This window comes from Echiichthys vipera (genome assembly GCF_963691815.1).
Source record: "Echiichthys vipera genome assembly, chromosome: 6".
Lineage (NCBI taxonomy): Eukaryota > Metazoa > Chordata > Actinopteri > Perciformes > Trachinidae > Echiichthys > Echiichthys vipera.
In genome coordinates this window covers 6,202,364-6,224,783 of record NC_139831.1, presented here as the reverse complement: position 1 = coordinate 6,224,783, position 22,420 = coordinate 6,202,364, and the positions used below count along the sequence as shown (strand labels likewise).

At 41.0% G+C, this 22,420-nt stretch overlaps 1 protein-coding gene across 1 annotated transcript in view; it reads left to right on the top strand.

The window, feature by feature from the left end:
* The window catches only part of tapt1a (transmembrane anterior posterior transformation 1a), a gene marked incomplete at its 5' end in the record, with an annotated part of 42,659 nt that overhangs the window by 2,710 nt on the left and 17,529 nt on the right, over positions 1-22,420 (top strand). The window contains 11 exons of the mRNA XM_083915476.1: positions 1,145-1,263; positions 6,949-7,111; positions 7,649-7,784; positions 8,163-8,260; positions 8,525-8,594; positions 9,802-9,882; positions 10,979-11,088; positions 11,226-11,285; positions 11,393-11,461; positions 12,131-12,207; positions 13,468-13,637. Of these exons, the coding sequence (XP_083771602.1) occupies positions 1,145-1,263; positions 6,949-7,111; positions 7,649-7,784; positions 8,163-8,260; positions 8,525-8,594; positions 9,802-9,882; positions 10,979-11,088; positions 11,226-11,285; positions 11,393-11,461; positions 12,131-12,207; positions 13,468-13,637 (1,153 nt within the window). The remainder of the gene's footprint in view (positions 1-1,144; positions 1,264-6,948; positions 7,112-7,648; positions 7,785-8,162; positions 8,261-8,524; positions 8,595-9,801; positions 9,883-10,978; positions 11,089-11,225; positions 11,286-11,392; positions 11,462-12,130; positions 12,208-13,467; positions 13,638-22,420) is intronic.

The window sequence follows — 22,420 nt, the reverse complement described above, 5'->3', positions numbered from 1 at the left end:
ACTTTACAGCTCACTGTCACCCCATAACTGTCCCCAACTGAGTCAGTTTTGAACATTTAACATTTGTCATTACTTTGGACACAATATAGACAAAGTTATTCATTTTCTTTTCTTTTTTAAATAATAAAATGACTCATTAGTAATGAACAAAATCACTATTGTCTGTCTCAGGTACACACAAGCATTCGTACACATACAATTGAACACACATTTACATTTAACTGAGTAATATTAAAACATTAAGTTTGTTTTTGTTGTTCTTCTAATGAGCCAGGAGGTGGCAGTGTGGAGACATAAAACATGGATTCATCTGAACTGTGTGCTGCCTCTAACTGGGAATGTGTCACATACTTTACAGTGATACATGCTAATAACTAATGTATGTTTTAACCTGTTTATAGGAGTAACCCAGTGTATTACAGTTATGCTTAAAATAGACAGTTAGGCCTTTGAGGCTGTCCTCTATGTCTTTGTTTATTGTCTGTGGAGTTGAGGAGACTCTCTCTGCAGAAATGCATCCGATCGAGTGAGTCCAGACTAACGTAGCTCTCACTGGCTCAGTTTTCACTTTGGGGGCAAGGGAGGAATGTGTGCAAACATACAAGACCTCAGCGACTTTACTCACCAACTTCATGGGCACCCAACAAGTCACATAGAATCCACCAATGAGAGACGAACCCTCCCACCAGCTTCTGCTTAAACTTACCTCAGTGTCTTCACGTCTCTCCAGTTAGAAGGAGCAAACGAAGGCATCGACTAACTGAAATGCATTCCTTTTTAAAATGACAAGGCAATGGCTATTTGTATGTGCGGAACTGTGAAGGTATGCGTCTGCTACATAATTCAGTGTAGGCCTACTCTTTTCTTTTTTTTGGTTTTTATTTTCCTCCTTGCTTTTCCTCTGATTGGAAGAAGGTCTGTGACGGAAAATAAGAGAAATGTCAAGTGAAGCTGTTGTGTATTCCTCCGGATGATCCTGTTGCATTTTTTTCTTGACGTTTTATTTTGAAAAATATTTAAAGATGTTGAGTAAATGTGTCCGCAGGCTTCATCTTTCCCACTGGTGGTCACTGATTAACTTGGAGGCTCTGCTTCCTGCATGTAGTTCACTGTGAAAATCAGGTTTTTTCTGTGACTCTTCCAGCTGATGACCTTTGGCTTCTTCCTGTGTGTGGACGCCTTCCTGTACGTCTTCACTCTGCTGCCCCTCAGGGTGCTGCTGGCAGTGCTCCGCCTCCTCACCCTGCCATGCTGTGGCTTCAGGTCAGAGGATAAACACACACACTCTATATTTAAACATACCAAACCAAAGCAAGTTGCGTAATTTTACCTGCATTAAAGAAACGCTTAACATTAACCTGTAAACAGTGTACGATATAATTGCACAGCAGCACATCAGGTATAAATATGTACTAAAGTAACTTTCACATGTGTGGGTGCACAATTATGTCCTCTCATAACTTATTATCATGATTATTCATAACACATTTCTTCAACTCCTTCAACTTTCTGAATAAATTTCAAACTGAACTTGAGCTTGAAACAAACACATTATTGAAATGCAATCGCATTTTTACAAAATACTCTCAGCTGCATTTGTGTTTCGGAAGAAGAGAATGTTTTTGTTTTTTACGTTTTTTTAACTTGAGTTTAAGTTAAGTTCATCACTTAAATTCCACATTTAAGTGATGAGGAGGAATTAGTACGGCTCAGCTCTGACCTGTACCATGGTGAGTCAGGGATGGGCATGAGTAAGGTTTTTCCCAGAGTGAGTAATCGCATGAACCCCGAAGAATCATGCAGCATCATCGCTGTCTATCCACATATCCGTTAAATATGCACTGAATGTGTCTCCCCAAAGCCTTGTCTTCTAACACAAACATCTTACACAGGCAGACACACACACACACACACACACACACACACACACACACACACACACACAAAATGAGCCAGACACGCTCATTTTCTCTGACACTCCTCTGATCTTACTTTATCTGGCCCCATTTAGTTCCAACAACACATTTTTCGGTTTTTGTAGTAAAATGAGGTTGTGGGGTGTAAATAACGTGCTACATTTTAAGAAAATTAAATAAACCTTCCCTCATTAACCCCTCGAGTTCCCTCATGATGTCAAGTAATCAAAGAACCGAGGAATCGATTACTCACGCCCATCCCTGCCGAGAATTACTAATGCCATGTCAATATGGAAGAGGGAATAATATTAACTGTTGCTATTTCTTGTTGTAACTTTTCTTAATTTTTCACAGTAAGCTATTGGTTGTGACTTTTGAAAGCAAACGTCCACATGCTGTCCAGTGGTAGAACATGCTTAAATGTGAAAAAGCATAGTACTCTGCAAAACATACTTTAGTTTTGAAGAGAGCAGCTGTTTCGTCTCTTCCCCATGCAAAATAGGCTTTTAGGTTTCCTGGTAAAGGTTTCTGTCTATCACTTAATGTACATCAGCTGTCAAGGCCTGTCTCATCACTGGTCTGCCTCTTACCAGGATCATGTTGCTGTCTTTCTGTCTACATGGAAGCACTCTCTGGCCTTTAGACTTTACTCCCTGAAAATTGCTTTGATAGTGTTTCAAGGTCTTGATAAGTTTGGGTTGAATGCAGGGATTTGGGATAAAGATCTGAAAAGCAGTTCAGTAAACATACCTAACCCCCCCCAATGGAGACTACCTGTCCTCCTCACCTCACCCTCTTTCTGATTCTCCCCTCGCCTTCCTCCCCCCCTGCAGGGCACGCACATGCCCCTACTGCAGAAGACGCAGGTACGCTCCCTACAGCCTGTCAGAGCTTCATAAATGTTATCACTGTCCTGAACTGGCTTCCACTTCCATTCACCATTTCCTTTCATCTCCATTGTGTTCTTATACAGCTTGGCACCTCACGTCATGTTTCCATTCTCCGAGCAGAGCAGCCATGTTGATTCCTCATAAGTCTGTTTTTTTTCATCCAGGTTTGCAGAGAGTGCATGCTCATTCTCATCCCCATGTTGCTCGTCAGTGATACAGCTGCACATGCTCAAAGTTGCCAGCTGCTTATTGAACAGCTTTCCTGGTACAGTTTGGGACGCGTCTGTCTTGTTTAAGTCAGTTGTTGTGAGGAAGGGAAAACGCTGCCTATTCGACTCCCCTGCACGGATCCCCTCAGCTGCTCCACGGGTCGCAGGTTCGCTTCTCTAACAAGGTTTTGCATCAGAAATGAAGCTTTCTCTTCTTTTCCTGGTGCAGAGGCTAATACAATATGAATGGCACATAGTGACGGCTGCTTCGAATGCAGCACATAGCCAGCTGCACTGAAACCTCCATAATATTCATGTGGGCTATGGAGATAATGCCTGTGGAATAGAGATAGTGAAGACTGCTTTGTGCAGGCTGCACTTCCAGCAGCTTCGCCTGCAGAGAGCCAAGTGTGCGGAACATGTCGGGGATAAGATGCATCAGCAACTCAACCACCTGAATATCAAAGCTACTGTTCACCAGCACATGTTTTTAGGACGAGTGTAATGTTGTTGATCAGTTGTGAAATATTTAACAATTTGTTTGACAGATTAATAGTTTAAATCATTTATCAAACACAAAATGTCAAATATTTGCTGGGTCCAACTGCTCAAATTTGTGGATTTGCTGCTTTTCTGTTTCATGTATTGGAAATAAAACATCTTTTGGTTTTGGACTGTTGGTCGACCGAAATAAGACCTGCGAAGAAATCATCTTAAATGAATAAAAGACAAACTGTTAAGTCTTTTATAGACTAAAATCTTTTCACTTAATTAAAAAATAGTACATTAAATGAAAACAAAGATAATTGTATGCTGCAGTCCTACTTTTGTTGCTCTATTGTCTTTTATTTTAGATTATACTCTTTCTTTTCTTTTACACTGTTTCTCTCAGTATCAGTTCAGCAGCGGTCCTATTCTCTTACCTCACTCCTTTGTCTTCTGCCACAGCGACTGTCCTTGTACATGAAACCTTAATTATCTGTTGTGTATTATTGGACATTGAACAAAAACACTTTACATCAAGAAAAGATGGGGAAACAAATAAATTCATAAATGGGTTTGTGTAGGAGACCTCAAGTTTTATTGTTATTTTTGAGCAGAGCCCCTTTTACATGAACAATTACAGATGTGACCACTGGGTGGAGCTGTAGCTTCAGGAAAATAAACCATAAGGAATATTCAATATCCTAGAGACACCTTACTGATATTGGATAGTGCATATCTATCTGGATCTCATCCTTTGTTCTAGAGATATTAGAGAAAACAATAAGAGTTAATGACTTTTGAGTAAGTTAAGTAAGTTCACCTCATTAGTATCTCCCTTTAAATTAAGTCACTGTATTCAAACAAAATCCCAGCTATTATTTGATTATGAAGATAATCATTGTCTTTTATGCTTTGGATAGAAAGGCCCAGATGTTCCCCTCATCCCGTTCTCTTCACAGCTTTGTACTCGGCTGCACACAATTCAGAAGACACATGATTAAGTCCCCAACGCAATTCCAGTCAAAAGCAACTGGACTTGGTTATTTGTCTAGGAAGACGTTTCACCTCTCATCCAAGAAGCTTCATCAGTTTGTATACGCAACTGATGAAGCCTGGGACAGTCCCAGCCTGGTCAGTTGCATACACAAACTGATTGCTTTGGGGATAACGATGACCTGGACAAATGAGAATATTCCCAGGCACATAATTAAGCTCATTTCCACATCTGCCCAAACTCAGGCCGTTCGCTTTTCTCCTCTCTCTCTCAGCTTGGAGTCAGCTCCTAAAACAGTTCACATATCCACACCGTCCCGTTCCCATTTCTTCCATCTGAAACAGGATGTCTTTTTTTCTCATGTTTAAAAAAAAAGAGTAACGGCGTGAGGAGGAGTTGCCCTGTTGTTGTGATGCGAGACAATCGTCACCAGCCGCTGAAGTAAATGAAGGTAATGGTGGCTGTTAGAGTAGCTCGTTGTTGTAACGCCATGTGTGGTGCTCTAGTCAAGTAGTCAAGTGTTAGTGTGTGTGGTTTAGAGGGATTTAGTGGAGAATTGTTACCTGTAGGTAGGACCGGGCGATATGGCCAAAATCTTCTATAGCGATACATTTCATATCTGGATAATGATATCACAATATACATCATGTTACCTGGTAGTTCAATAAAAGTCTATATGAATGATTTTATACACCTGTGTGAATTAAATACCTGACAAATGTAAAGTACTCATCTCATTTTATTAAAAATTTTAGTGTAAAATGAACCCAACATGCAAAGATTAGAACGTAAAGCGTCTTCCACATAACGTAAATATTACAGTTACATGGTTCTGCTGCTGGTTTTCAACATTGTGGTAGAAACTTTATAGAAAATATGTGATGGATGTTTTTATATTGTGGCGGCACGGTGGAGTGGCGGTTAGCACTTCGCTTAGGTTAGGTTAATTGGTGACTTGTAAATTGCCCGTAGGTGTGAATGTGAGTGTGAATGGTTGTCTGTCTCTATTTGTCTCTATGTGCCCTGTGATAGACCTGCGTCCTGTCCTGGGTGTACCCCGCCTCACACCCAGTGTCTGCTGCGATCGGCTCCAGCCAATTGGTTGAAGATGGATGTGTGTGTATGTGTGTGTGTGAGAATTTAGAGGATGTAATTGTATATCGCAGTATCTCGAGATATGATTGAATCACAATATGCTTCCATTGAAAGACAATAAATGATCATATTGAAATATCGCTCGGCCCTGCCTGTAGGTCAGAGTTGGGCAAAAAGAGAGACGGTTGTTATTGAGAGAAATGATACCGTAGTCTTTGTGGTGAAATAAAGAGCCAACAGATTCTGCTGTGCTCGTGTTTTAGAGGCAGGTAGAAGACAACGTTTCTGTAGGAAAACCATAGTTTTGGTGAATATAGAAGTTGTGATTTATGGTCAGTGAGACGGCTGTGTGATGAGGGGATGACACATATTCTTCTTGCTGGGGTTATTGGTGGTTGTGGACGTATAGTCCAGTCACACAGCTGACATGTAAAATATGCAGGATGTCTTAGAGTTAATCTCTCTCTCCGGCTCTCCCCGGTTATCCCTGTCATAGTAAATACTAAATAACCGCTTCTATGGATTTGTCAGCCATCCTCTTAACATGCTCCCAAGCTGCCACTGCCAACCATTGCTCTTAATTATGAAAGCTGCACATGTTTTAAACACATTATTATCCATGAGAAACACACGCTTTGCTGTTTCTCGCAGTATGTGACAGCATAGCCTGCATGTTTCCCTCCATTTATTTTGCCCACCATTTCTGTCCAAAATGCTGCAGCCACTTCGCTAACACCATTGAAATATTATTATAAGACATACGCTCAAACATATGAGTTTTTGTTATTGTGCCAGAGTCAGTTTGGTAGATAAGAAGATTAAATCTTTATAAGAGCAGAGGCACATAACAAAAACAGAAACATATTAATAAATGTTAGATAAATGTTATGAATGAGATAACTTTTAGTATAAAGGAGATACTAACTTTAATATTTCACATTGTGTTTTTGTGTTATCTCTACTTGTAGCTTTTCCCTTTACTGTACGTGGGATATCTCGTTTTGAACAGAAATTAATTAGGCCCCCCTGTATGTGTTGACCTTCTGTGTCCTTGCATGGTATGAATAGCAGAGATCAGGGAGCGCCTCCATAACCCACAGTAGTCATTAAAGTTTCAGTCGTGCTCATTCTTTGACTTGGTACGTCAGCTTACACATACGTTAAATCTGGGAACAATCATTTTATTGTTCACTCATGTAATGACACGTTAAGCATATACACTGCTAACGGATTTACTGTACTGTCAGCATGTAAGTTTCAGTCTGTGAAAACGTTTTGAAAGGTTGTTTAAATGCGTTTCTGTCTCCAGCACGGACACTATAATTTGATGTTTGTGTGTTTCGTGTGTGTTTGGTCAGCGGGTCCCGGCTGCTGCAGCCAGCGCAGGTTTGCGACGTGCTGAAGGGTCTGATCATGGTGCTGTGCTTCTCCATGATGCACTATGTCGATTACTCCATGATGTACCACCTGATCAGAGGACAGTCTGTCATCAAACTCTACATCATCTACAACATGCTGGAGGTACCTCACTTTTTATACGCTTACATCTCACATTCGGTGGTAAAATAACAGCGTGTTTTCTTGAACATAAGTGGCTCGAGCGGGATTCAAACCTTCATCTGGATTGAGTTTTTTACATTTCTGTGTTTGTGTGTTTGTCCAGTTTTGTGCATACTGTTTAAATAGTTCTGGACTTGAGTATACACACAGTAGATGATTAAATCTGGCCACTGGTACCCCATCACATATAGAGAGACACATTTAGGTTTAGTGCATTGCTCTAGATTGATTTCTTATTATGAAATGTGATTAATGCGTCAAAAAGCTAAGGTGCAATAAATGTCAGACTGCACATTTGATGCAGCTGGAATCCACCTTTCTTAGCTGACAGGTGATGTGGTAGAGAGCCAATAGATAACTGCATAGAATGTAAAAGAACAATATGATCTTATCTCAAAAAGAACAAAACTCCCACCAGATAATAGCAAATGAACGAAACATCTGATTGAACACGAAATTCTTAATAATGTCTGACGTTATCTGTCATGCCTCTGTAAGGTGGCTGACCGCCTCTTCTCCTCCTTCGGCCAAGACATCCTGGACGCTCTGTACTGGACAGCCACAGAACCCAAAGAGCGGAAAAGAGACAATATAGGAGTCATTCCCCACTTCCTCATGGCCGTCTTTTACGTCTGTATCCTTCTGGTTCAAATCCACAGCAGAAGTACGGGTGTTTTCATTGATGTGATTGACTTTAGGGCGTCTCTTTCCTCCGTTATGTTTGAATGATGACATACAGTCACAGTCTCATGAAACACCCATACTGTATTACTATTACTTCTGAAGATTTGTGAGCTCTGTGTGCGGCCACTGAAAAGATAAATGAAGCCTTTTAGTGATGCATCGCTCAGCCGACAGACACCAGAATTAATTTGAGGAAATGTCAAAAGAAACCCGTGACTGTTACTAGAGGGTTCTCTTTAAGATGCACACTTTATATTAAGCTTTCATAAACATAAGTGGTTTTCAGTGCTTTTTGAAATCAGTTGTGTTCCTGAGTAGCTGTTCTCAGTCCTCCATGCCATCCTCATCATGGTCCAAGCCTCGACCCTCAACGTCGCCTTCAACTCGCACAACAAGTCCCTGCTCACCATCATGATGTCCAACAACGTCAGTGTACACGCACGAACGCACCCACGCAGATAATTATTTGTATGCAGCCCAAGATATTGTAGTTCACAACAATTCGCTACCGTCTTACACAAACAAACCTATGCACACGCTACAGTACATTTAACTTGGATCATCTGAATGAAAATGTTTCCCAGAAAAACTTGTTGATGAAACATTACATTATAGTTTGTTTAGTATTTTCTGGATCATAAATTGCTGTTACCTGCACTCATTTTATTTGTTCTTCTGTTTCCATCACAGTTTGTGGAAATCAAAGGAAGTGTGTTCAAGAAGTTTGAGAAGAACAACTTATTTCAAATGTCAAACAGCGGTAAGATATTCAATATTCTATCAAAGGTCATGCATTTATCGCTGCAGTAGGCAAATTGTTATGGTCCTGAACCAATATAAATGTGCTCTCTCTCTCTCTCTCTCTCTCTATCTCTCTCTCTCACTCCCCCTCTCTCTCTCTCTCTCTCTGTCTCTCCCTCTCCCTCTCTCTCTCTCTCTCTCTCTCTCTCTCTCTCTCTCTCTCTCTCTCTCTCTCTCTCTCTCTCTCTCTCTCTCTCTCTCTCTCTCTCTCTCTCTCTCTCTCTCTCTCTCTCTATCTCTCTCTCTATCTCTCTCTCTCACTCCCCCCCTCTCTGTCTCTGTCTCTGATTGGAAAAAGTTTCTCATCATGGCTAGATTTTCTAAATCCTGAGCAGCTGCAGGAGTCTTGTTTTCTCTCAGAACATTTGAATTACAATATGGTGAAAGATTATTTCTATAGTTTATTTATAGTTTATTAGTTTAGCAATGAAATAACAAGAGAACAAAATAAAATGATGTGTGCTTTAATTTCTAACAGCTGCTTTTCTCTGTTTTATATCATACATATATATTTGGGTTTTGTACTGTTGTTACGACCCAACATGTAATTTAATATTGTATGTTTAAAAGCAAAGTTTGAGCAAATCATTTTTTGTCAGTTTCTGGTGTATAGATGTGTAACTTCTATTCTATAACATCTATTCAGTTTTAGTGAAACATTCTAAACAAGGAACAACTACATCCTTTTATGAATCTATTGATTTGGCTTAGATCGTCATAAAGTACTCATCATCTCATCTCATCTTCATCCGCTACTGCGATATTAAATCTAAATTATATAAAAAGCATTTCCCTTTGGTTGCCAGAGGCAGCATGTTTTCATCTCAGTCACTTGTATCATATTCTAATGAGGACAGAAGACAATAAGCCTTATCAGCTGCTGTTCACTCACATAATATTAAGTAAATTCCCGGTTGATTGAGCGAAGCCTAACTAGCACAGTAGATGGATGTTTACAGGATGCAAAACTGTAATCAGACTAAAAGCCTTGTGAATGATATGCTGCTGTAATGTACAGTATGTATCAAGGACTTATCTCAGACAGCAAAGTAAAACCAACACCTCATTCGAAAGCTTCCTTAGCAACACCTGCTTATTGAATGCAGCGTTACGGCAGAACGTAAATGTTGGTGCTTTTTAACCCACTGTTTCTTTTAATCCTGCAGATATCAAAGAACGGTTCACCAGCTACGTCCTCTTGCTCATTGTTTGTCTCAGGAACATGGAGCAGTTCTCATGGAACCCAGGTAATAATCTGTCCATCATGTTTAGATGCTTTAGTGTTGAAGGCTTAGTTTTAGGGCCTGTGTCTTTAAGGCCCCCTCCCAGAAAGCCCAGCAAGCACTCCAGATACCCACAAGTACGTGCACAAGTACTGAACAAGTCAGTTTTTCATGATATGTCCCCTTTAATAGATGTTTTTACGTTATAGTAAATGCAAACAGACAGTGTGATGACCCAGGTATGCTCACTATTTGAAAGCTGATGTATTATATGTTAAAGGTTATATTTCCATCCTAGTAGAAGGGTCAGTGCTTGTCATGGTAAAAAGTCTTAAAAATATGCTGAGCAGCTTCTTTTTTTCCTGCTGTTTTGTCTGTTTTTGACTCTCTGCAACACCTTTGGGATTTTCCCAACAAACAGTGAATAAGACAGAGCAGAGTGAAGGATGAGAGCGTTTGTTTCTGTGTGACAGCAGTCTGAAAACACTCAGCTCCTCCTGTCACTCTCACGGCCAGACACACAGTAGATGACAGACGTGGCCCGTCAGCTGAAATCACAACTCTGATGTGCTAATACTGGCAGAGCTACAGCCTTCTGCTGCTAAACATGTGCACAAATCACAAGTCTCTAGTATTTTATTTTACTATTTAATAATTTACTTATCTTCAACGGCGCATTAGTGGTGCCTGCACCTCTTTGTTTACATATTACAGAACCAAAGCACCTGCTAAACACTTTTTGATGAAATGAGCGCCAAAGCTCTTTTCTCATTAGGTATTTACAAATGTTACTATCTGTAAAGTAAAAGGCAACCTGTAGCAAAATATTAGTTATGTGCACAGCTTTTCTTTTTTTGTCGCTATAAGCCACAGAGTTTTATAATGTGCAGGCTGCGTGGGTATTGTGCTGGTAAATAAACATATGATCATATGCATATGTATTAAATTGTGGGAGTAATTCTGTAGTTTCCCAAGTGTCACCATGTTGACTATTAGATCAGAAAATATCAGGAGTGGGAAGTGAATGCACGTACACTGTTGATACTATCCAGGGAATAATAGCTGAGCATTTGCATTTACATATAAAACAACATTTCTTGTGCCATTTCTCCTCCCTCAGAACACCTGTGGGTGTTGTTCCCGGATGTCTTCATGGTCCTCACCTCTGAGGTTGCTGTTGACATCATTAAACATGCGTTCATCACTAAATTCAACGACATCACTGCAGATGTAAGAACCAAACCTGATTATCATTGTTTCTAAAAAGGCTCATTAACCAGCTAACGGCTTGAGTGTAATATATACTGCTTTACTAATTAAGACTTGTCTGCGCTCATACTCCATTATCATTCTTGTCTCTTTCCCAGGTGTACAGTGAATACAGAGCCAGTTTGGCTTTTGATCTCGTCAGCAGCCGACAGAAGAATGTAAGCAACTGTCTCATTATACTTGAATAAACAGCAGCGAGCCTACGCAGCTAATCAATGTCGTTTTTGTTGAGTACTGTAATTTGTTTTTGTCTGTCACTGTGTAGGCTTGTACAGACTACAGTGACTCCGTGGCCCGGAGGATGGGCTTCATCCCTCTGCCTTTGGCTGTTCTGGTAATAGAGGCTGCACTCTGTCGCTATTCAGACACTAACTACTAGAAGAGTTTGTCATCGGCACATAAACTAACCAGAACTTCCTATAAACTTGTACTTATAAGGCTCACAACTAACTTTTAAATGTGGTTGTCAGGCTGGCAGCTAGGCATCAGTTTATGGTTAAAAACTGGCCTGAATTGAAAATATGGTTGCTATTTTTAGTCACCTTCTATTTTGAGTAATTAAGGTATTATGAAGTTATACATCAACATAATAATAACATAAAAGACCCAAGAATGTACAACATTTTTTACAAATTTTCTTTTCACTTCACAGTCCTTTGCTTCACCTTTGTAAATGCACCAACGCATGCGCATTATTGCCAAATGCAGTTTTCTGGTTTCAGTTCTGACTTTAACAATATTCTCATGTCACATATACAACAAATATTATGAATATATTTATTCATTTTTTGCGTCTTCTTTTTTTTAATATGTTAATTTTTGCTTGGGCCAAAAATTGGCTCAATATCTCAAATGGTTGCCAATGGCAACCTGGCAGCTGTTGCTGTTGAGGCTCGATGCCACAAGCTGAGAATAGCTGCCTGATGGCTCTCACCATTCTTTTTATATTTATGTCTTTTCAATTGAGAATGTCTATTGATTCCGCTTTTCAATGTTTTTACAGCTCATCCGAGTGGTAATGAGTTCAGTAAAGGTGCAGGGAGCTCTGTCGTACACGTGTGTATTCCTCTGTTATCTCGGGTAAGTCTATTAAAGTTGTTGAATTAAATATAACTGATGTTATTACATTATTTCTCTTGTGGATCTTCCTGCCCAACATCCAGAATTGAGGGAACCTTTAATTGAACTCTTCGTTTCACATATGCTGCGTGTATTTTAATCTGACTGTAATAATGTCGCTCAAAATGAGATTTTAAGGACATTTTCATCGTTGATACACATTTATCGGGTGATAAGATATGCTGTTATTCAGACTTAAACCAGAGAGATTGAGGTCATGGCCTAAATTTCCATACTTTTTAAAATCTTAACACTGGAATCATTAGCCATATATCAGTGAATATTTCTTTATTGATTTAACCACAGCGTGTTTAAAATGCACAGCGACTCTATCGTGTGCTGTGCAGAGACATGATTTAAAGACCACACCGTCACAAACACGCTGAGATTCAGAGAAACATACAGTTACATAAGTATAAACACTGTGCCCTCACGTTCTCCCTGTGCTGAGCCGCTGATTGCCTCGCTCACTCTTATTTGCCGGATCCCATTGGACTCGTGCCATTGAAGAGTTTCCCTCAGGGTGAACAATACAGTGTTGTCATCTCTAGTGCCATCTCTGGCCTTCCCCTCCCCCCGATTTAAAAATAGCTCTGGCTCGAACGGGCCGCAGTGCCTTGATAAAGACTCAGCCATGCTGACACGCTCTCAGTCCGAAACATCCTGTCACAGCGAGCAGTGGTCCACAGACCCAAATGTGTCTGTCTCTCTCATATCACTGTCAGAGGTCGGGCCTTATAGCAAAGCCCAGAAAAACAGAAGGATGGTACACATCAACATCCTGGATGTGAACAGAGGCGATCCAAACCAGATGGTAGATGGAGTCCCAGCTCAGAACTGCACTCTAAACTTAAAACATATACGGCATGTATCATCTTGGTGCTGAATCCATCGACAAAATTGGCCAAACAAGCTCAAATCGCTTGATATATTTTTTACTCATTGGCTCCCAAAAAGCAGACATGCTAACTTGATGTGTTTAAATATTCTGTAATATTTTTATTTCACAAATAAAAGCTGCCTTTAACACAAGGACAGAAATAAGTGTTCATCAGAGCTGGAAATACTTTGACATATTTATTTTTTTTGCATCTAGCAAACTTAACTGTCGAAAACCTTAAAGTAGATTTTTAAAAAATGCAAAGAATTTTTAATTGACGCGGTGATTGTTTGACCACCCGTCAGAAATATACCTCTCTCTAATCTCTAATCTCTCTTTAGGCTGGTTACACTTAAAGTGCTCAACAGTATTGTGCTGCTTGGAAAGTCGTGCGTTTACGTCAAGAGGGCCAACATGGAGGACAAACTGTTTGAGAGGACCTCCACCGCTCCATCCTCCTCTGGGAAAACCCCAAACAAAGCTGAGCAGGCCAGATGTCCCACACCTGCAGGTAAACCACAAACAACCTTTTTCAGAATAGATAATCTTGTAAACATCAAATACAGGACCTTCAAATTACACATTTTTTTATGTAATCTGGGTTAATTAAAGTTACTTTATCTGATTACGTAATCCTGATTACATGTAATAAGTTACCACCCGACAGTGTTTGGAATTTGTTCATTACTATGTGGACATGAGCTCAGAATGATAACTCTAAGTCCTTTAAACTATTTACGCTGTGGAAGTATCAAAAATAAAAGTTGAACTTTGTTTAACTCAGAGCCAGAGACCCTAAGCCATCCATTTTGAATAAATACACGTCCTGCCTGTTAAAGGGAAGGTTTTCGTTGGCACCGTACTCTACGGGGTAATTGTTGGGTCTATGTAAATCATAAATAAGTCTGTGTGGTCTATACCTACTCTGTAAAGTGTCCTGAGATAACTTTTGTTATGATTTGGCCCTATAAATAAAATTGAATTGAATTGAATTGGTTAGCACATTAAACAGAGATTTTATTGTGCACTCAAATCTTCAGCACAGAATATTTAGAGTTTTTAGACCTTAGCTGAGGTCGTTATGCAGTGTTCTAACACGACACTTTGATTTAGGATCAAAAACCAGATAATTCAGCATAAACATGTGAAAAAAGTATTTCAGTTTTTTTGCAGCTGTGCAAGCAGTGACAGAGAAAATGTCAAATGTATTTATTTATAATTACACAGAAGCTTTTAATCACAGAACATGGGATACAATATTTTACAGACCTGGAAGGTTGCATCCTATTTTCAAGATACGAATTGTGTCAAGACCTGAAAGAACATCCTGGTGGTTCTTATAATAATATACGTATACGTAGTAAATAAGACGTCCTGGGATTTAATCTTTTTTCTGAATAATTTACATGCTGCTCTTTGCCTCCCACTGGATCACCGATCGTTCCTGTCTCTCTGCATTTTGACATACTGCATCTAATAAAACAGTAATGTCTTTAAAAAGGAATACAGAGATAGCAACGCACTGTTGTTTATAGTTCATTTTTATTCAACCAACTTCGGCATGGAGAATAACCATCTTTCTTTTGTTTCTATTCACATTTTTAGGCAACTGGTTAACTCTCAAATTTACATTTTAAGCATTCAGCTGACACTTGTATCCAGACAGATTTATGAGCAGGTAGAAGTTCAGTGCTGGAAACACCCAGTGTGTGGTGATGCAGAAATCAAACGTATGCATCAATGGAACATGGAAGTCATGGGCTTTACCACCAGTGTTAAAATCAGATTAGATTAAACGTTAAACTGTAAAGACTAAGATAATGATTGTAGCGTTATGTAGAAAAGCAGTAGTTTTTCTTATTTGTGGAGCTGAAATGAGCAGATGTTTGTTGCCATTTTGAAGAATCTCATTTTTGCTCTACTTTATAAGTTATGTCTCATTAAATGTCGCAGGAATTGATGGTAAGGAGGGACAGGCGAAGGCATGACATACTCCGCCTCTGATTGACTGATCCTTTAGTCTTACCTAAACCTTCACCAGCCTCACTCCTCCTGCCTAAACCTAAAAAACTGATGACCCAATAAGATCAGCCATGCCTTCCTCTGTCCCTCTTAGAGACTTGAGATTGGGCTACCCCCCCCTCGTTGTGATCAGACATTGAAAACCTTTTGATCTCAAACAATCGTGTGCCTATTTTTTTTTTCCTTAAGTGCTCATTTGTTGAGACTTCGCCTGCCCCCTATTTATTGCCACGCGCTTACCATTGGTACAAAGATGGGGTCTCTACGACGTTCCTATCAAAACTTATGGCCTATTTAAAAAAGAGTTAAGGTTTAGGATTAGGGTGAGGGTTTAGGATTAGGGTTTAGGTTTAGGGTTAGGGTTTAGGGGCTAAGGTTGGTTTAGAGACTTGAAACTTGGGCTACCCCCCCCCCCCCTATTTCGTGGTCTCTGAGCGCACTCGTGCTAGTTTCGTTGCCATCGGACTTCGGGAACCCTTTCATCTTAAACAATTGTGTGCCTATTTTTTTTTCCTTAGGTGCTCATTTGTTGAGACTTCGCCTAACCCCCCATTTATGGCCCTGCACTTTCCATTGGTACCAAGATGGAGTCTCTACAACGTTCCTATCAAAAGTTATGGCCTATTTAAAATAGGGTTAAGGTTTGAGATTAGGGTTAGGGTTAGGGTTAGAATTAGGGTTAGGGTTAATGATTAGGGTTAGGGTTTAGGGGTTAAGGTTGGTTTAGAGACTTGAAACTTGGGCTACCCCTCCTATTTCGTGGTCTCTGAGCACACTCGTGCTAGTTTCGTTGCGATCGGACGTCAGGAACCCTTTGATCTTAAACAATTGTGTGCCTATTTTTTTTTTCCTTAGGTGCTCATTTATTGAGACTTTGCCTACCCCCCTATTTATGGCCCTGCACTTTCCATTGGTACCAAGATGGAGTCTCTACGACGTTCCTATCAAAAGTTATGGCCTATTTAAAATAGGGTTAAGGTTTGAGATTAGGGTTAGGGTTAGGGTAAGAATTAGGGTTAGGGTTAATGATTAGGGTTAGGGTTTAGGGGTTAAGGTTGGTTTAGAGACTTGAAACTTGGGCTACCCCCCCTATTTCGTGGTCTCTGAGCACACTCGTGCTAGTTTCGTTGCGATCGGACGTCGGGAACCCTTTGATCTTAAACAATTGTGTGCCTATTTTTTTTTCCTTAGGTGCTCATTTATTGAGACTTTGCCTACCCCCCTATTTATGGCCCTGCGCTTTCCATTGGTACCAAGATGGAGTCTCTACGACGTTCCTATCAAAAGTTATGGCCTATTTAAAATAGGGTTAAGGTTTGAGATTAGGGTTAGGGTTAGGGTTAGAATTAGGGTTAGGGTTAATGATTAGGGTTAGGGTTAGGGTTTAGGGGTTAAGGTTGGTTTAGAGACTTGAAACTTGGGCTACCCCCCCTATTTCGTGGTCTCTGAGCGCACTCGTGCTAGTTTCGTTGCGATCGGACGTCAGGAACCCTTTGTTATTAAACAATTGTGTGCCTTTTTTTTTTTCCTTAGGTGCTCATTTGTTGAGACTTTGCCTACCCCCCTATTTATGGCCCTGCACTTTCCATTGGTACCAAGATGGAGTCTCTACGACGTTCCTATCAAAAGTTATGGCCTATTTAAAATAGGGTTAAGGTTTTAGGTTAGGGTTAGGGTTAGGGTTAGAATTAGGGTTAGGGTTAATGATTAGGGTTAGGGTTTAGGGGTTAAGGTTGGTTTAGAGACTTGAAACTTGGGCTACCCCCCCCCCCTATTTCGTGGTCTCTGAGCACACTCGTGCTAGTTTCGTTGCGATCGGACGTCGGGAACCCTTTGATCTTCAACAATTGTGTGCCTATTTTTTTTTCCGTAGGTGCTCATTTATTGAGACTTTGCCTACCCCCCTATTTATGGCCCCGCGCTTTCCATTGGTACCAAGATGGAGTCTCTACGACGTTCCTATCAAAAGTTATGGCCTATTTAAAATAGGGTTAAGGTTTGAGATTAGGGTTAGGGTTAGGGTTAATGATTAGGGTTAGGGTTAGGGTTAGGGTTTAGGGGTTAAGGTTGGTTTAGAGACTTGAAACTTGGGCTACCCCCCTATTTCGTGTTCTCTGAGCGCACTCGTGCTAGTTTCGTTGCGATCGGACGTCAGGAACCCTTTGTTATTAAACAATTGTGTGCCTTTTTTTTTTCCTTAGGTGCTCATTTGTTGAGACTTTGCCTACCCCCCTATTTATGGCCCTGCACTTTCCATTGGTACCAAGATGGAGTCTCTACGACGTTCCTATCAAAAGTTATGGCCTATTTAAAATAGGGTTAAGGTTTGAGATTAGGGTTAGGGTTAGGGTTAGAATTAGGGTTAGGGTTAATGATTAGGGTTAGGGTTTAGGGGTTAAGGTTGGTTTAGAGACTTGAAACTTGGGCTACCCCCCCTATTTCGTGGTCTCTGAGCACACTCGTGCTAGTTTCGTTGCGATCGGACGTCGGGAACCCTTTGATCTTAAACAATTGTGTGCCTATTTTTTTTTCCTTAGGTGCTTATTTATTGAGACTTTGCCTACCCCCCTATTTATGGCCCTGCGCTTTCCATTGGTACCAAGATGGAGTCTCTACGACGTTCCTATCAAAAGTTATGGCCTATTTAAAATAGGGTTAAGGTTTGAGATTAGGGTTAGGGTTAGGGTTAGAATTAGGGTTAATGATTAGGGTTAGGGTTTAGGGGTTAAGGTTGGTTTAGAGACTTGAAACTTGGGCTACCCCCCCTATTTCGTGGTCTCTGAGCGCACTCGTGCTAGTTTCGTTGCGATCGGACGTCGGGAACCCTTTGATCTTAAACAATTGTGTGCCTATTTTTTTTTCCTTAGGTGCTTATTTATTGAGACTTTGCCTACCCCCCTATTTATGGCCCTGCGCTTTCCATTGGTACCAAGATGGAGTCTCTACGACGTTCCTATCAAAAGTTATGGCCTATTTAAAATAGGGTTAAGGTTTGAGATTAGGGTTAGGGTTAGAATTAGGGTTAGGGTTAATGATTAGGGTTAGAGTTAGGGTTTAGGGGTTAAGGTTGGTTTAGAGACTTGAAACTTGGGCTACCCCCCTATTTCGTGGTCTCTGAGCGCACTCGTGCTAGTTTCGTTGCGATCGGACGTAGGGAACCCTTTGATCTTCAACAATTGTGTGCCTATTTTTTTTTCCTTAGGTGCTCATTTATTGAGACTTTGCCTACCCCCCTATTTATGGCCCTGCACTTTCCATTGGTACCAAGATGGAGTCTCTACGACGTTCCTATCAAAAGTTATGGCCTATTTAAAATAGGGTTAAGGTTTGAGATTAGGGTTAGGGTTAGAATTAGGGTTAGGGTTAATGATTAGGGTTAGGGTTTAGGGGTTAAGGTTGGTTTAGAGACTTGAAACTTGGGCTACCCCCCCTATTTCGTGGTCTCTGAGCACACTCGTGCTAGTTTCGTTGCGATCGGACGTCGGGAACCCTTTGATCTTAAACAATTGTGTGCCTATTTTTTTTTCCTTAGGTGCTCATTTGTTGAGACTTTGCCTACCCCCCTATTTATGGCCCTGCGCTTTCCATTGGTACCAAGATGGAGTCTCTACGACGTTCCTATCAAAAGTTATGGCCTATTTAAAATAGGGTTAAGGTTTGAGATTAGGGTTAGGGTTAGAATTAGGGTTAGGGTTAATGATTAGGGTTTAGGGGCTAAGGTTGGTTTAGAGACTTGAAACTTGGGCTACCCCCCCTATTTCGTGGTCTCTGAGCGCACTCGTGCTAGTTTCGTTGCGATCGGACGTCAGGAACCCTTTGTTATTAAACAATTGTGTGCCTTTTTTTTTTTCCTTAGGTGCTCATTTGTTGAGACTTTGCCTACCCCCCTATTTATGGCCCTGCACTTTCCATTGGTACCAAGATGGAGTCTCTACGACGTTCCTATCAAAAGTTATGGCCTATTTAAAATAGGGTTAAGGTTTGAGATTAGGGTTAGGGTTAGGGTTAGAATTAGGGTTAGGGTTAATGATTAGGGTTAGGGTTTAGGGGTTAAGGTTGGTTTAGAGACTTGAAACTTGGGCTACCCCCCCTATTTCGTGGTCTCTGAGCACACTCGTGCTAGTTTCGTTGCGATCGGACGTCGGGAACCCTTTGATCTTAAACAATTGTGTGCCTATTTTTTTTTCCTTAGGTGCTCATTTATTGAGACTTTGCCTACCCCCCTATTTATGGCCCTGCACTTTCCATTGGTACCAAGATGGAGTCTCTACGACGTTCCTATCAAAAGTTATGGCCTATTTAAAATAGGGTTAAGGTTTGAGATTAGGGTTAGGGTTAGGGTTAGAATTAGGGTTAGGGTTAATGATTAGGGTTTAGGGGCTAAGGTTGGTTTAGAGACTTGAAACTTGGGCTACCCCCCCTATTTCGTGGTCTCTGAGCGCACTCGTGCTAGTTTCGTTGCGATCGGACGTAGGGAACCCTTTGATCTTAAACAATTGTGTGCTTATTTTTTTTTCCTTAGGTGCTCATTTATTGAGACTTTGCCTACCCCCCTATTTATGGCCCTGCGCTTTCCATTGGTACCAAGATGGAGTCTCTACGACGTTCCTATCAAAAGTTATGGCCTATTTAAAATAGGGTTAAGGTTTGAGATTAGGGTTAGGGTTAGGGTTAGAATTAGGGTTAGGGTTAATGATTAGGGTTAGGGTTTAGGGGTTAAGGTTGGTTTAGAGACTTGAAACTTGGGCTACCCCCCCTATTTCGTGGTCTCTGAGCGCACTCGTGCTAGTTTCGTTGCGATCGGACGTAGGGAACCCTTTGATCTTAAACAATTGTGTGCTTATTTTTTTTTCCTTAGGTGCTCATTTATTGAGACTTTGCCTACCCCCCTATTTATGGCCCTGCGCTTTCCATTGGTACCAAGATGGAGTCTCTACGACGTTCCTATCAAAAGTTATGGCCTATTTAAAATAGGGTTAAGGTTTGAGATTAGGGTTAGGGTTAGGGTTAGAATTAGGGTTAGGGTTAATGATTAGGGTTAGGGTTTAGGGGTTAAGGTTGGTTTAGAGACTTGAAACTTGGGCTACCCCCCCTATTTCGTGGTCTCTGAGCACACTCGTGCTAGTTTCGTTGCGATCGGACGTCGGGAACCCTTTGATCTTAAACAATTGTGTGCCTATTTTTTTTTCCTTAGGTGCTCATTTATTGAGACTTTGCCTACCCCCCTATTTATGGCCCTGCGCTTTCCATTGGTACCAAGATGGAGTCTCTACGACGTTCCTATCAAAAGTTATGGCCTATTTAAAATAGGGTTAAGGTTTGAGATTAGGGTTAGGGTTAGAATTAGGGTTAGGGTTAATGATTAGGGTTAGGGTTTAGGGGTTAAGGTTGGTTTAGAGACTTGAAACTTGGGCTACCCCCCCTATTTCGTGGTCTCTGAGCACACTCGTGCTAGTTTCGTTGCGATCGGACGTCGGGAACCCTTTGATCTTAAACAATTGTGTGCCTATTTTTTTTTCCTTAGGTGCTCATTTGTTGAGACTTTGCCTACCCCCCTATTTATGGCCCTGCGCTTTCCATTGGTACCAAGATGGAGTCTCTACGACGTTCCTATCAAAAGTTATGGCCTATTTAAAATAGGGTTAAGGTTTGAGATTAGGGTTAGGGTTAGAATTAGGGTTAGGGTTAATGATTAGGGTTTAGGGGCTAAGGTTGGTTTAGAGACTTGAAACTTGGGCTACCCCCCCTATTTCGTGGTCTCTGAGCGCACTCGTGCTAGTTTCGTTGCGATCGGACGTCAGGAACCCTTTGTTATTAAACAATTGTGTGCCTTTTTTTTTTTCCTTAGGTGCTCATTTGTTGAGACTTTGCCTACCCCCCTATTTATGGCCCTGCACTTTCCATTGGTACCAAGATGGAGTCTCTACGACGTTCCTATCAAAAGTTATGGCCTATTTAAAATAGGGTTAAGGTTTGAGATTAGGGTTAGGGTTAGGGTTAGAATTAGGGTTAGGGTTAATGATTAGGGTTAGGGTTTAGGGGTTAAGGTTGGTTTAGAGACTTGAAACTTGGGCTACCCCCCCTATTTCGTGGTCTCTGAGCACACTCGTGCTAGTTTCGTTGCGATCGGACGTCGGGAACCCTTTGATCTTAAACAATTGTGTGCCTATTTTTTTTCCCTTAGGTGCTCATTTATTGAGACTTTGCCTACCCCCCTATTTATGGCCCTGCACTTTCCATTGGTACCAAGATGGAGTCTCTACGACGTTCCTATCAAAAGTTATGGCCTATTTAAAATAGGGTTAAGGTTTGAGATTAGGGTTAGGGTTAGGGTTAGAATTAGGGTTAGGGTTAATGATTAGGGTTTAGGGGCTAAGGTTGGTTTAGAGACTTGAAACTTGGGCTACCCCCCCTATTTCGTGGTCTCTGAGCGCACTCGTGCTAGTTTCGTTGCGATCGGACGTAGGGAACCCTTTGATCTTAAACAATTGTGTGCTTATTTTTTTTTCCTTAGGTGCTCATTTATTGAGACTTTGCCTACCCCCCTATTTATGGCCCTGCGCTTTCCATTGGTACCAAGATGGAGTCTCTACGACGTTCCTATCAAAAGTTATGGCCTATTTAAAATAGGGTTAAGGTTTGAGATTAGGGTTAGGGTTAGGGTTAGAATTAGGGTTAGGGTTAATGATTAGGGTTAGGGTTTAGGGGTTAAGGTTGGTTTAGAGACTTGAAACTTGGGCTACCCCCCCTATTTCGTGGTCTCTGAGCGCACTCGTGCTAGTTTCGTTGCGATCGGACGTAGGGAACCCTTTGATCTTAAACAATTGTGTGCTTATTTTTTTTTCCTTAGGTGCTCATTTATTGAGACTTTGCCTACCCCCCTATTTATGGCCCTGCGCTTTCCATTGGTACCAAGATGGAGTCTCTACGACGTTCCTATCAAAAGTTATGGCCTATTTAAAATAGGGTTAAGGTTTGAGATTAGGGTTAGGGTTAGGGTTAGAATTAGGGTTAGGGTTAATGATTAGGGTTAGGGTTTAGGGGTTAAGGTTGGTTTAGAGACTTGAAACTTGGGCTACCCCCCCTATTTCGTGGTCTCTGAGCACACTCGTGCTAGTTTCGTTGCGATCGGACGTCGGGAACCCTTTGATCTTAAACAATTGTGTGCCTATTTTTTTTTCCTTAGGTGCTCATTTATTGAGACTTTGCCTACCCCCCTATTTATGGCCCTGCGCTTTCCATTGGTACCAAGATGGAGTCTCTACGACGTTC